Genomic DNA, 16,220 nt, shown 5'->3' on the forward strand with positions numbered 1-16,220 from the left:
CCCTTCCAATCGGGATTCAGGTCTCACCATGGGACTGAAACTGCCTTGGTCGCGCTGGTTGATGATCTCCGGCGGGCTAGGGAGAAAGGTGAGAGCTGTTTCCTAGTTCTGCTGGATCTAATTGTCAACAATGTGGTTACGGAAGAATTTAAGTTAGAGAAAGGAACACGACAAGGTTGCCCAATTTCTCCTTTGCTTTTTATATCGGTCCTGGAGGTCCTTTTAAATATGATTAGAAGGGATCCATTGGTTAAAGGTATACAAGTCGGAGCTAAACAGTACAAATTGAAAGCATTTGCCAATGATCTGGTATTGACATTACAGGAGCCAGAATCTAAAGTACCAAAAGAGTATTGGAACCGATTCAAGAATTTGGTCAGGTAGCGGGATTTAAGTTGAATAAGATGAAAACAAGATTACCATAATAAAGGACAAAAGTGGTAAGGACCTAACAGAAGCAGAAGACATCAAGAAGAGGTGGCAAGAATACACAGAGGAATTATACCAGAAAGATATGGATGTCTCGTACACCCCAGGTAGTGTGGTTGCTGACCTTGAGCCAGACATCCTGGAAAGTGAAGTCAAACGGGCCTTAGAAAGCACTGCAAATAACAAGGCCAGTGGAAGTGATGGTATTCCAGCTGAACTATTTAAAATTTTAAAAGATGATGCTGTTAAGGTGCTACACTCAATATGCCAGCAAATTTGGAAAACTCAGCAGTGGCCAGAAGATTGGAGAAGATCAGTCTACATCCCAATCCCAAAGAAGGGCAGTGCCAAAGAATGCTCCAACTACCGCACAATTGCACTCATTTCACACGCTAGCAAGGTTATGCTTAAAATTCTACAAGGAAGGCTCAAGCAGTATGTGGACCGAGAACTCCCAGAAGTGCAAGCTGGATTTAGAAGAGGCAGAGGAACCAGAGACCAAATTGCAAACATGCGCTGGATTATGGAGAAAGCTAGAGAGTTCCAGAAAGACATCTACTTCTGCTTCATTGACTATGCAAAAGCCTTTGACTGTGTCGACCACAGCAAACTATGGCAAATTCTTAAAGAAATGGGAGTGCCTCATCACCTCATCTGTCTCCTGAGAAATCTCTATGTGGGACAAGAAGCTACAGTTAGAACTGGATATGGAACAACTGATTGGTCCAAAATTGGGAAAGGAGTACGACAAGGCTGTATTTTGTCTCCCTGCTTATTTAATTTATATGCAGAATACATCATGCGAAAGGCTGGGCTGGATGAATCCCAAGCTGGAATTAAGATTGCCGGAAGAAATATCAACAACCTCAGATATGCAGATGACACAACCTTGATGGCAGAAAGTGAGGAGGAATTAAAGAACCTTTTAATGAGAGTGAAAGAGGAGAGCGCAAAATATGGTCTGAAGCTCAACATAAAAAAAAACGAAGATCATGGCCACTGGTCCCATCACCTCCTGGCAAATAGAAGGGGAAGAAATGGAGGCAGTGAGAGATTTTAGAGATTTCTCAGGAGACAGATGAGGTGATCTGGCACTCCCATTTCTTTAAGAACTTGCCATAGTTTGCCGTGGTCGACACAGTCAAAGGCTTTTGCATAGTCAATGAAGCAGAAGTAGATGTCTTTCTGGAACTCTCTAGCTTTCTCCATAATCCAGCGCATGTTTGCAATTTGGTCTCTGGTTCCTCTGCCTCTTCTAAATCCAGCTTGCACTTCTGGGAGTTCTCGGTCCACACACTGCTTGAGCCTTCCTTGTAGAATTTTAAGCATAACCTTGCTAGCATGTGAAATGAGTGCAATTGTGCGGTAGTTGGAGCATTCTTTGGCACTGCCCTTCTTTGGGATTGGGATGTAGACTGATCTTCTCCAATCTTCTGGCCACTGCTGAGTTTTCCAAACTTGCTGGCATATTGAGTGTAGCACCTTAACAGCATCATCTTTTAAAATTTTAAATAGTTCAGCTGGAATACCATCACTTCCACTGGCCTTGTTATTTGCAGTGCTTTCTAAGGCCCATTTGACTTCACTTTCCAGGATGTCTGGCTCAAGGTCAGCAACCACACTACCTGGGCTATACGGGACATCCATTTCTTTCTGGTATAATTCCTCTGTGTATTCTTGCCACCTCTTCTTGATGTCTTCTGCTTCTGTTAGGTCCTTTCCACTTTTGTCCTTTATTATGGAAATGTTTGTACGAAATGTTCCTTTCATATCTCCAATTTTCTTGAACAGATCTCTGGTTCTTCCCATTCTATTGCTTTCCTCTATTTCTTTGCATTGCTCGTTTAAGAAGGTCTTCTTGTCTTTCCTTGCTATTCTTTGGAAATCTGCATTCAATTTCCTGTATCTTTCACCATCTCCCTCGCATTTTGCTTGCCTTCTCTCCCCCGCTATTTGTAAAGCCTCATTGGACAGCCACTTTGGTTTCTTGCATTTCCTTTTCATTGGGATGGTTTTCGTTGCTGCCTCCTGTATAATGTTATGAGCCTCCATTCATAGTTTTTCAGGCACTCTGTCCACCAGATCTAAATCCTTAAACCTGTTCCTCACTTCTACTATGTATTCATAAGGGATTTGACTTAGATTGTATCTTACCGGACCAGTGGTTTTTCCTACTTTCTTCAGTTTAAGCTTGAATTTTGCTATAAGAAGCTGTTGATCTGAGCCACAGTCAGCTCCAGGTCTTGTTTTTGCTGACTGTATAGAACTTCTCCATCTTTGGCTGCAGAGAATATAATCAATCTGATTTCGATGCTGCCCATCTGGTGATGTCCATGTGTAGAGTCGTCTCTTGTGTTGTTGGAAAAGCGTGTTTGTGATGACCAGCTTGTTCTCTTGACAGAACTCTATTAGCCTTTGCCCTGCTTTGTTTTGATCTCCAAGGCCAAACTTGCTAGTTGTTCCTTTTATCTCTTGTCTCCCTACTTTAGCATTCCAATCCCCTATAATGAAAAGAACATCCTTCTTTGGTGTCACTTCTATAAGGTGTTGTAAGTCTTCATAGAATTGGTCAATTTCAGTTTCTTCAGCACCAGTAGTTGGTGCATAAACTTGGATTACTGTGATGTTAAAAGGTCTGCCTTGGATTCGTATCGAGATCATTCTATCATTTTTGATACAGTACAGCCATCGCCACTCTTTTGTTGACTATGAGGGCCACTCCATTTCTTTTACGGGTTTCTTGCCCACAGTAGTAGATATGATGGTCATCCGAACTGAATTCACCCATTCCCGTCCATTTTAGTTCACTGATGCCCAGGATGTCAATATTTATTCTTGCCATCTCACTTTTGACCACCTCCGACTTACCCAGGTTCATGGTTCTTACATTCCAGGTTCCTATGCAATATTTTTCTTTACAGCATTGGACTTTCCTTTCGCTTCCAGGCATATCCTGGAAGAATGTAAAATTACAGTATATGAAGATAAATTATTAGGATAAAAACAAAGATGGAAAGGATTTGCTGAAATATCTAACTCAACTAGAATACAAAAAAGGGAGGTGCGAGGAGGTCAAGGAAACAAGCAAATGAAAGATAAGTAATGGGAAGGTTTGTTTTTTTTCTTTTTTTGTTTTTTCTTCTGTTTGTTTTTACTTGTGATGTATTGTCTTGTTTTTTGCTTAATTTGGTGTTTTCTCTTTTTCCTTTTGTAACCTTTAAAACTTTAATAAATGTTATTTTTTAAAAAATAGTTGGTGTATTCTAAGTGCTCTACTGCAGCTGAAGTTGGTGTCTTATAAGGTGTCGATATGGACTGAAGCTTTCCACATTCTTTCCACATTCAGTACATTTAAATGGTTTCTCCTGTGTGAGTTTTTTCGTGTTTTCTAAGTGCTTCATTTTGACTGAAACACTTTCCACATTCAATACATTTAAATGGTTTTTCCCCTGTGTGAGTTCGTTGATGTCTTCTAAGGTATCTATTTTGACTGAAGCTGTTTCCACATTCAATACATTTAAATGGTTTCTCCCCAATGTGAGTTCGTTGGTGCATTCTAAGTGTTTCATATCGACTGAAGCTCTTTCCACATTCAATACATTTAAATGGTGTCTCCCCCGTGTGAGTTCGTTGGTGTCTTCTAAGGCTTTCAGTTAGACTGAAGCACTTTCCACATTCAATACATTTAAATGGTTTCTCCCCCGTGTGAGTTTTTTGGTGTTTTCTAAGTGTTCCACTTTCACCGAAGCTCTTTCCACATTCAATACATTTAAATGGTTTCTCCCCTGTGTGAGTTCGTTGGTGTATTCTAAGTGCTTCATATCGACTGAAGCACTTTCCACATTCAATACATGCAAATGGTTTCTCCCCCGTGTGAGTTTTTTGGTGTTTTCTAAGTGTTCCGTTTAGACTGAAGCAATTTCCACATTCAATACATTGAAATGGTTTCTCCCCTGTGTGAGTTTGTTGGTGTTTTCTAAGTGCTCCACTTTTAATGAAGCTCTTTCCACATTCAATACATTCAAATGGTTTCTCCCCCGTGTGAGTTTTTTGGTGTTTTCTAAGGTTTCCACTTACACTGAAGCTCTTTCCACATTCAATACATTCAAATGGTTTCTCCGCCGTGTGAGTTTTTTGGTGTTTTCTAAGGTATCCACTTACACTGAAGCTCATTCCACATTCAATACATTTAAATGGTTTTTCCCCTGTGTGAGTTCGTTGATGTCTTCTAAGGTATCTATTTTGACTGAAGCTGTTTCCACATTCAATACATTTAAATGGTTTCTCCCCAATGTGAGTTACCTGGTGCATTCTAAGTGTTCCATTTTGACTGAAGCTCTTTCCACATTCAATACATTTAAATGGTGTCTCCCCCGTGTGAGTTCGTTGGTGTCTTCTAAGGCTTTCAGTTAGACTGAAGCACTTTCCACATTCAATACATTTAAATGGTTTCTCCCCCGTATGAGTTAGTTGGTGTTTTCTAAGGTGTTCACTTCTACTGAAGCTCTTTCCACATTCAATACATTGAAATGGTTTCTCCCCTGTGTGAGTTCCTTGATGTTTTCTAAGAGTACTATTTTCCCTGAAGGTCTTTCCACATTCAATACATGCAAATGGTTTCTCCCCTGTATGAGTTTGTTGGTGTCTTCTCAGTCTTCCACTGTGACTAAAGCACATCCCACACTCCAGGCATTTAAACTGTTTCTTTGTTCTTCCCAATGATTTCACAGATGACTCCATAGAATTCTGGCCATCATCTTCCTCACCTGTTTGGGAGTGGGGGGGCGGGGAGAGTCCTGTTAAGACTTTCAAGAAAGAAAAGAAAGGAACTAACAAACACGTCAATCCCAATATGCACCGTCTCTTATTTTAACAGTCTCCATTCTCCACTGTCCTCTCTTACGTTCCAAACTTCTAGGAATGTAGATGTGATAATGGCAAGAATGAGACATGATCACTCCATTCACTTAATAAAATGTATTTATGTTATAATTTATGGTGGAACTGGCTTCTTAGACACATCTCTGTACAGTGGTACCTCGGGTTAAGTACTTAATTCGTTCTGGAGGTCCGTACTTAACCTGAAACTGTTCTTATGCTGAAGCAGCATTTTAGCTAATGGGGCCTTCACCGCCGGAGCACGATTTCTGTTCTCATCCTGAAGCAAAGTTCTTAACCTGAAGCACTATTTCTGGGTGAGCAGAGTCTGTAACCTGAAGCATATGTAACCTGAAGCGTATGTAACCCGAGGTACCACAGTATTTCTCTTTTTCCAGGGAGGAAATGATCACAGGCTTGAATAGCAGTCTCTCCTATGACTAAGAAGTAAAACTTTTGTGTTACTATGCCACATGTAACTGTAAAAATATTGCAATATATTAGAACAGGCATCCCCAAACTTGGCCCTCCAGATGTTTTGGGACTACAATTCCCATCATCCCTGACCACTGATCCTGTTAGCTAGGGACATTGGGAGTTGTAGTCCCAAAACATCTGGAGGGCCAAGTTTGGGGATGCCTGTATTAGAACATAAGAAGAGCCTGTTCGATTGAGCAAAGGCCCCCCTAGTCCAGCATCCTGTTCTCACAGTGGTCAACTAAATGCCTGCAGTAAACCAGCAAGCAGGATTTGAGTACAAGAGCCCCCTGCCTTCCTGTGCTTTCAGTCTAATCCTCTTTTTCAAGCTATCCAAGTTGTTGGCCATCACTCCTGTAGGATGGAAGTCCATAGAAATCCATTTAGACTATTGCTCATATCTTGGGCAATAGAATAAAAGGTGTTTTAGCAGAAAAAATTCATCACAAGCAGGCCTGCTTTCTACCAGGACGTCAGATGAAGGAGAATATAAGGAATATAATTGATATTATTGAATATTTGAAAGTAAGAAATGAGAAAAAAGTGGCCTTAATGTTTATAGATGTTGAAAAGGCTTTTGATAATGTTTCATGGGCTTTTATGAAAAATATAAAAGAAAAAAATGAATTATGGGGAAGCAATTTATTTTTACCAACAGTCTATGCTGATTGATAATAAGGTTATAACAGAAAAGTGTAAAATAATGAAGGGGACAAGACAAGGATACCCTATCACCATTATTATTTATTTTGGTATTAGAGGCCCTGGCGAGAGAGAAAAAGTGGAGAAATTAATTACAGGAATAACAGTAGAAAATAAAGCATATAAATTAAAAGCTTTTACAGTAATTGTAATTATAGTGGATCCCAAAAATACTCCACCGAAGGTGGTAGAAAAGATACAGGACTTCGGGCAGGCCGGAGGCTTTAAACTAAACAAGAATAAGACTAAGTTTTTGGTAAAAAACACAATGGAGGGGCTGAGATTTATAACTGGCTGACTTCCGGGACGCCGCGGCCGCGGGAAGGAGCGCGAGGCAACCCTCAGGGGAGGTCTCGAACAATACGGAGTCTTGGAGGGGTCACGAGGGCTCCGTGAACCCCGAAACCACAGGTGGAATATCCTGTGGGACGAGGTACCCAGCGTGGCTGCGTGTGCTCGCCCGTGTTGCCGGCGTTTAACAGGGCTGGAGCCGCAGCGTGAAGGGGAAGCAACAGACTCCATATTGTGAAGCCTCAGGCTCCGAGGGAAAGCGGCGGACCTCCAACAGCAGCAGAAAAGCTGGGAAATTGCTGCTGGCCATTGCGGAGAAGCAGTGGGAAATAACTGGATAATATTGAGAAACAAAGGAGTAAAGACTGGAAAGATATTTTGTGATAAGAACCCAGCGGAGACCAGATATAGATGAAAGGAGGAGGAATCCACCACCGGCGGTAAGGGGTAAAGAGAGTACAACAGAAGGCTGGTGGAGAAGAAAAGATCTGAAGCTTCACCGCTAAGTGAGAGTGGAGGAGAGACCTCAGACACGAAGTACAAGGAGTCAGAGGTAAAGTAACAACGAGATTTCTTGATGGACTAAAATATAGAGAAAAGAGAAGGAGCACCCCTAACATACTGGGACGGAGAATGTTATAACAGGTTGGGGGGGCTCCACAGACTCACCTTTTGCTCTTAACTGCTCATAGCTGGATACAAACTTTCTTAAGGCGGTGTATAGGAGGGGAGTACTTTATCGGCTGAGCGGAACCCAGGCTTCCACTCTTAATCCTAATATTAATCACGTAGGGGCAAAGGACAGAAACTGTAGAAAGAAAGTTTTTGTTTGGAATCTCTACGTGAGCGCTCTGCTGGAGGAAGCAGGGGAGGAAGCAAAACGGCCTGGGATTTAGTTCTGATACTCTGCTCTACAGCGTCCTTGATTCAAATGGAGTAACGCATGTGTTCTTTACCTCTATGATTTAAAGAGACACACCAAACTTCCGCTATATAGCGTTTGCAGGGGAAGAAGCAAACGGCTTGGGACTTAGTTTTGGTACTCTGCTTTACAGCGTCTTTGATTCAAATGGAGCAACGCCTTTGTCCTTTACCTCTGTGATTTAAAGAGACATACCACACCTCCGCTATATAGCGTTTGCATTTGAAATTGAATAATGCCTCTGTCCTCCATTGATAGGATTTAAAGAGACATACCAAATCTTATACCAAACCTTTGAATAAGGGAAAACTGGGGAGGACTGAACCCAGCTTTCAACTTAAAGAGAACACGTTTTTGCAGGAGTCTATTGTTTTCTTTGAACGTACCATTCTGCCTTTGTGGTTTGAGGTCCTCACTACATTTTCACTCCCAAGGTATTAAAGGTATTAAAGGCTAAAGTACAGGTTACCATTCAGTGGTAGTTCTATTCTAACACCACTTCCTCCACTCTATTGACTAAGTAGCTAAATCGTGGGTAAAGACTGTCTGTTATCTGGTTAACTAATCTTCTTGGAGTTAAAGGAGAAACAACTTTAAGCAGACAAGATGCCAAATGGATCGAAAAAGGGTCTGGCAACACCAGCGGAAAGGAGGCCATCAAGACAAGAAGAAGGCAAAGATACAAGAGAAATTAGAGACTATGATACCTTGATGGCAGAAATAAGAAAAGAATTTAAAAATAATGAACAATATATTGAAAAAAAGTTAATAGAAGTACAAAACATCATAGATAAGAAACTGGAGGGGGTGGTGGGAGAATTGACAGGAAAGGTTAAGGACCTATCGGTAAGAGCAAAAACCCTTGAGGATTCAATGAAAAGGGTGCAAAAAGATACGAAAGACAGTAAGAAGGAAGTGGACAGGATGAGAGTAGAAATTAAGGAATTAGGAAAGATACAGGAAGAATTGTTGGACAACATGGCTATGACACAGATGAGACAAAATCAAGCCAATTTAAAATTCAGAGGTATACCGGAAAAGCTAAATGAGAATATCAGGGCTAAAGTGGTGAAAGAATTGGCAATTTGGTTAGGCAGGAAGGAAGAAGAGATAAATCATCACTTGATAAACACTTTCCGAATAAGAGCAAAATCGGCTAAAGCCAAAGAAAAAAAATTACCAGGAGATGTAATAGCCATGTTTAATTCTTTTGAGATAAGAAATGAAATACTGAAACAAAACTTCATCAAAAGGTTATATATCGAGGGAAACCTAATTATTATCTTTAAAGAGATTCCTTCGAGATTTCTTCGAAGGAGAGAGCCTTATAAAAAATTAACAAACCAATTGAAAAAAAACGGGATATTGTACAGATGGGAGTTCCCAGAAGGTATTTCATTTCACTTTAAGGAAAAAAGGTTCAAACTGTCCACTACTCTAGAACTGCAAAAATTTGCAAGGAGATATGAGAAGGATTTGGGCAAGATGATGGGGGAGGAAGAGGTAGAGGAGCAGCAAGGGGAGGAGGGGGAGGGTGAAAGGAGCGAAGAAGAAGAAAGAAGGGAGAGCTCAGTAGAGGAAAAGGAAGAAGTAGAAGAAAGAGAACAGTAGACTCTATCGAGATTTGAGAAGCTAAAACTAGTTAACAGATGACCTTAAAAATACTAAACTGGAATGTGAATGGGTTGAACAATAAAAATAAAAGGAACCAGATTGTACATATACTATTAAAAAAGAACTGTGACCTAATTTGCCTACAAGAGACTCATGTAGTGAACAAACATAAGAGGGTATTGAAGAACAAGAAACTAGGAATGGATTTTGTAGCTTCGGATAAGGTTAAAAAAAGAGGGGTGGTTATATATATAAAGGAAAAATTCAATCCACAGTTATTGTACAAAGATGAAGAAGGAAGATTGATAGTAGTTCAGATGGTGTTTCATGGAGAAAAAATAATAGTAGTTGGAATATACGCACCAAATAACAAAAAGTCAGCCTTCTATTTAGAGTTAGACAATAAGTTGATGGAGTGGATGGATCAAAAAATAATATTGATGGGAGACTTTAATGGGGTGGTTTCCCCAAATTTAGATAGATTAACAAAATCCCAGGAGAAGAACCAAGGCAAGCTACCTCGATCTTTCTTTGATATGGTAAATAACCTAGGACTAAACGATGCATGGAGATATAAAAACCCCACGACAAAACAATATACTTTTTTCTCAAACCCAAATCAGAGTTGGGGGAGAATAGATAATATTTGGATATCGAAGGAATTGATACAGAACCTAGTTAAGTCTGAGATTCTCCCACGAACTATCTCTGACCATAATGCGGTCTTCATGGAATTAAGGGGTAAAGACCTCAAAACAGGAAGATGGAGAATGAATGAATTTTTATTTAATGACCAGAAGATTGTAAATAAGGCTATAGAAACTATAAACGATTACTTTAGATGGAACCTAAATGGGGAAACTGAAATAGGGACGGTATGGGACGCAGGAAAGGCTGTGATGAGGGGGTTCTTGATTCAGAAAAATAGCCAATTAAGGAAAGAAAAGGAGTCAAAGAAAGAACAGGTTCTAACACAAATTATGGAAAATGAAAGAAAATTAATTGACAACCCTAGTGATGAGATCGCAAAACAGAATTTAAAGATATTACAAGCCAAATTTTCCATGATAATTAATCAAGAAATAGAATGGAAAATTAAAATGATGAACCAGAAAAACTTTGAGTCAGCAAATAAGATAGGCAAGTATTTGGCGTGGCAAATAAGAGAAAGGAGGAAACAAAATACTATTAATAAGATAAGAGAGGGAGAAAGAATTGTGGAAGAACCAAAAGAAATAAAAAGGATATTTCAAAAATTTTACAAGGATCTATATAAAAAAGGAAAAGAAACAGAACAAGAAATAGACAGCTTCTTGCAAAAATACCACTTAAAACCAATTTTAAATGAAGAAAAAGAGACACTAGATCAGGCAATTACACAAGAGGAGATAGAGAAAGTTATTAGAAAGATGAAAAGTGGGAAAGCGCCGGGGCCGGATGGCCTTCCGGCAAAATACTATAAAACACTAAGCAACCAACTATCCCCAGTGTTAGGTGAGGTGATGAATAATATACTAAAAGAAGGAAGGATCCCCAATACCTGGAAGGAAGCATATATCACGTTAATCCCAAAAAAAGATGTTGATACTTTGGACGTCAAGAACTACAGGCCAATTTCATTATTAAATAACGATTATAAAATATTCGCAGCTGTAATGGCAGAAAGATTGAAAAAGGTATTAAATAAGAGAATACATAAAGACCAAACAGGCTTCCTTCCAGGGAGGCAATTAAGGGAAAATGTGAGGAATTTGATAAATATTATCGAATACTTGGACATGAAAATAGATAGACAGGCGGCATTAATATTTGTAGACGCCGAAAAGGCATTTGATAACATCTCGTGGGACTTCCTAAGCAAAAGCCTGGAAGGAATGGGAATGGGAGAAAAATTTAGGAGAGGTATAGAAGCAATATATAAGGAGCAAAAGGCAAAATTGGTAATAAATAGCACTACAACAGATTACTTCAGTATATATAAAGGAACGAGACAAGGCTGCCCCCTGTCTCCTCTATTATTTATAACAGTATTGGAGATACTTAATGAAAGATTAAGGGAGGCTACAGAAGTTAAAGGGATCAGGGTAGGAAAGAGAGAAATCAAAATAAAAGCTTTTGCAGATGACATTGTACTAACCCTAGAAGACCCACAGAAGAGTACTAAAGAAGCTTTACAAATAATTGAAGAATTCGGAGCGGTTGCAGGGCTCAAGGTAAATAAAGATAAAACCAAAATGTTGGTTAAAAATTTAACAAAGGAGGAAACGATTGATCTAGAACAAAGGGTAGGAATCACGGCAGTTAAGAAAGTGAAATATTTAGGAATTTGGATTACGGCTAAAAACTTAAATCTGTACAAGGATAATTATGAAGTCACCTGGAAGAATATAAAGAAAGATATGGAAATCTGGGGAAGACTGAAACTCTCCTTCTTAGGAAGGATAGCAGTAGTAAAAATGAATATTTTACCCAGAATGTTGTTCCTGTTTCAAACTATCCCAATACTTAAAGGTATAAAACAGTGTAAAGAGTGGCAAAGAGCCTTAGCGAAATACATCTGGCAAGGGAAAAGACCACGGATAAAAATGAAAATACTAATAGATAAAAAAGAAAGAGGGGGCTTTTCCCTTCCAGATTTGAGTTTATATTATGAATCAGCGTGCCTACTCTGGATAAAGGAATGGATAAAACTAGAGAACAGAGATATACTGGATCTGGAAGGCTATGATAATAGGTACGGGTGGCACGCGTACCTGTGGTACGGGAAGGTGAAGGTACACAGGAGCTTCTTAAACCATATTTTCAGGGGACCAATCTACCAGGTGTGGGAAAGGAATAAAAACCTCCTTGAAAGGAAAACCCCCTGGTGGATCTCACCAATAGAGGTTCTAACGGTTAAGAAATTAAATATGGAAGGGAACAATGCGACATATGAAGATCTTCTAAGAAAAACAGATCAAGGGCCCAAACTTAGACCCTACGAAGAGATACAAAGCCTACTCACGGGTTGGTTGCAATATCATCAAGTGCATGACTTGTTAAAAGAAGACAAAAAGAGTTTAGGCTTTGATGATAAAAAATCAAAATTTAACGTAGAGGTTATAGATAGCAAGAACAAAACATTGTCTAAAATATATGAGATCTTATTGGAGTGGCAGACAAAAGATGAGGAGGTCAAGGAGGCAATGATTAAATGGGCCATTGACTTTGGGTATAATATTGATTTTGTAAGGTGGTCGGAACTGTGGAATAGTACCATAAAATTTACGGCCTGTACGGCATTGAGAGAGAATATTTGGAAGATGTTATACAGATGGTACCATACACCGGTGAAGCTGGCCAAAATGTATAGGCTACAGAACAACAAATGCTGGAAATGTGGCGAGGTGGAGGGTAATCTTTATCACATGTGGTGGCGTTGTAACAAGGTGAAAGGCTTTTGGGAAATTATTTATAATGAGCTTAAAAAAATATTTAAATACACCTTTCCCAAAAGACCTGAAGCCTTTTTGTTGGGACTGATGGGCAAAGAAATTAAAAAAGAAGATAAGACCATATTTCTTTACGCCACCACCGCAGCAAGAATTATATTGGCGCAAAATTGGAAAGTGGAAAATATACCCAGTTTAAGTGATTGGCAGGCCAAAATGATAAATTATGCCGAGTTGGATAGGTTAACAGTTAAAATTCGAGATCAAGACGAACAGAAATTTCAGAAAAATTGGAGTAAATATTGGAATTATATAGGAACAAATCTATAAAGCACTGGTGGGGATAGGAAAAATTTACTAGCGACTAAATTTGATTTGTGAAAAATAAGTACGGGAGTATGGAACATGTTTGATACTTACCAAAAGGGTGGAGGGGAGTCCCAGGTCTGAAAGAGTGTAGTATATTATGGTTTGTTAGAAATATGTGGTAAACCAGTTTCTTTTTTTGTATAGTCGAGGGAAGGGAAATAATAATTTAAGTAAACAAAGTATACTCTATATGTTAATGTATTATAAGATACACTTAGGTTGGACTTTGAGTATTTATATGTATTCTTATTGTTACCTTCTCTCCTTTTTCTTTGTCCGTGTTTTTTCTTTTTGTATAATCTCAATAAAAAAGTATGATGCAAAAAAAAAAAAAAAAAAAAAAAACACAATGGAGGAAGATCAAAAGGAATTACAACAGAAAACAGAGTTAGTTATACATAACAAAGTCAAATACTGAGGTATTTGTTTGACAGCTAAGAATATTAATATTTTTAAAGACAATTACAAGAATGAGTGGAAAGAAATAAAAAGAGCTTTAGAGATATGGGGAAGAATGAATTTATCATTTTGGGGAAGAATATCAGTAATAAAAATGAATGTATTGCCAAAAATGTTATTTTTATTCCAATCAGTCCTGGCAATAGGCAACGCAGGATGCTTTGAAAAATGGCAAGAAGATATATCTAGGTTTATCTGACAAGGGACGAAATCAAGTATAAAAAATAAATTATTAACAGATGTAAGAGAGAGAGAGGAGGTTTCGCCCTGCCGGATTTGAAACTTGTCAGGGAACTGCCATTGGAGCTAGAGGCGGAGGCAAGGCTCCCAAGCGATGCTGGAGAAGGGCCCAGCAGGGAGAGAGGCAGCTCATCGGCTGGGGAAGGAAATCAGTGTAACACCAGGGATAAAGGGGGCAGATGGGGGAATCGGCGAGGGGGCTCCAGGACTCCTCGCCAGAGACCAGCGGGGAGAGAACAGGTCCTCCGCTGCCCACACCCACCCTGCGCAGAAGACTTCCGTGCAGGGAGAGTAGGCGGAGACTTGGCGTCAAAGAACTTCTTTGCTGGAAGAGGTTTAAGAAACGCCCACTGACGGATTCTGCTAGCGACTGAAACAGCCACGAAGTGAAGGGCTGTCCAGACAGAAAAGGTTTAACCAGGCAACCTAGCCAGGAGTGGCGGCAACTTACGCACGAGCAACCCCTATAACCATTACAAAACTTTATTATGAAGCATCCTATATCTGCTAGAACCGGGAATGGAAAACACAGATACTGTATTTTAGATCTGGAAGAACACAAATAATGGATAGCATGCATATTTATGGTAGGAAAAGGCCAAGGTTTTTAGAGCTTTTAAGAATCATATAGTAAGAAAACCAATTTGTAGGGTATGGGAGAAGTATAAAAATTTGCTTGAGTAAAAAACACACTGGTAGCTTTCCCCCTTGGAAGTAATATCTCTGAAAAAAAATGAATATGAGAAGTAATCGGGTGACTTATAGAGAGCTGTTAACTGAAGTTGAAAACCAACTGAAATTAAAAGATTTTGAAGAGATAAGGGAAGCTTTAACTGACTGGTTACAGTACTATCAACTAAACGATATCTTTAAGATAGACAAAAAGAAAGGTTTTAGTTAAGAGACATCACATTTCAAAAAGAACTCTTAGGAAGTAACATAAAAAGATCTGTCTAAAATGTGTAACTTGCTCCTAGAACGGTATACAAAGGATGAACAGGTCAAATCAGTTATGACGAAATGGGAAAGGGACTTAGGACATAACATACAAATGGCAGATTGGGAGAGGCTTTGGAAAACAGATCTGAAATTCACAGCTTGCTGTACATTGAAAGAAAACTACATGAAAATGATATACTGGTGGTATTTGACTCCTAGTAAGTTATCTAAAATGTATAGAGAAAGTTCAAATATCTGAGGGAAGTGTAAAGAGGAAGTGGGTACTGTTTGCTATATGTGGTGGTCATGTAAGATAACAGTATCATTTTGGGAAATGGTATATAATGAAAAAGTAGAGACATCACCTTGCCAACAAAGGTCCATACAGTAAAAGCTATGGTTTTCCCAGTAGTGATGTATGGAAGTGAAAGCTGGACCATAAAGAAAGCTGATCGCCGAAGAATTGATGCCTTTAAATTATGGTGTTGGAGGAGACTCTTGAGAGTCCCATGGACTGAAAGAAGATCAAACCTATCCATTCTTAAGGAAATCAGCCCTAAGTGCTCACTGGAAGGACAGATCCTGAAGCTGAGGCTCCAATACTTTGGCCACCTCATGAGAAGAGAAGACTCCCTGGAAAAGACCCTAATGTTGGGAAAGATGGGGGCCCAAGGAGAAGGGGACGACAGAGGACGAGATGGTTGGATAGTGTTCACGAAACTACCAGCATGAGTTTGACGAAACTGCGGGAAGCAGTGGAAGACAGAAGTGCCTGGCGTGCTCTGGTCCATGGGGTCATGAAAAGTTGGACACGACTAAACGGCTAAACAACAACAAATATAATGAATTGGGAAAAAATGTTTAAAATAATGTTTGTTAAGAATGTAGAAGCATATTTATTTGGAATTACAGGTACTGAGATTGCAAAAGACCAGGAAAGACTATGTATGCGACAACAGCTGCACAGATGTTATTATCCCAACGATGGAAAGATGCAATAATCCCAACTAGGGAAGAATGGCAAGCCAAACTGCTGGACTCTGCCGAAATGGCAAAATTAGCCGCGAGACTCGGGAATCAAGAAAACAAGGACTTTAAAAAAGAATGGGGAAATTTTATAATTTACCTATGAGATTACTGCACGCAAATCAAAAATTTAGCTGGACTTTAGGAATCACTTGTAAATAGGTTTATGCACAATTTAGATAAATGAAAACTGTGGAGAATGTATCTATACACTAGTATATTGTGTTACATAACCCTCTGGTATTTTTCCGGGTTTTGTTGCTCGCATGCGTAGAAACACTCTATTGCGCCGCGTGCATGTACAGAAGCGGTCCTCCGGTTTGCAAAAAATTCGGGCTCTGTCTGGGGCTCCTTAACGGATCCCGTTTGCAAATGGAGGTACCACTGTATGTAGTTTTGAAAAAATTAATATAAGGACCCATGAAAGGGATGGAGCGAAGTCA

At 39.4% G+C, this 16,220-nt stretch overlaps 1 protein-coding gene across 1 annotated transcript in view; it reads right to left on the minus strand.

Annotated features, from left to right (window-relative positions):
* Window positions 1-16,220, minus strand: part of LOC144326467 (uncharacterized) — a 36,496-nt gene that overhangs the window by 15,891 nt on the left and 4,385 nt on the right. Inside the window, exon 3 of the mRNA XM_077923019.1 lies at window positions 3,837-5,234. Coding sequence (XP_077779145.1) covers window positions 3,837-5,234 — 1,398 coding nt within the window. The remainder of the gene's footprint in view (window positions 1-3,836; window positions 5,235-16,220) is intronic.

Source organism: Podarcis muralis, chromosome 2, assembly GCF_964188315.1.
Source record: "Podarcis muralis chromosome 2, rPodMur119.hap1.1, whole genome shotgun sequence".
In the NCBI taxonomy this organism is placed as follows: Eukaryota; Metazoa; Chordata; class Lepidosauria; order Squamata; family Lacertidae; genus Podarcis; species Podarcis muralis.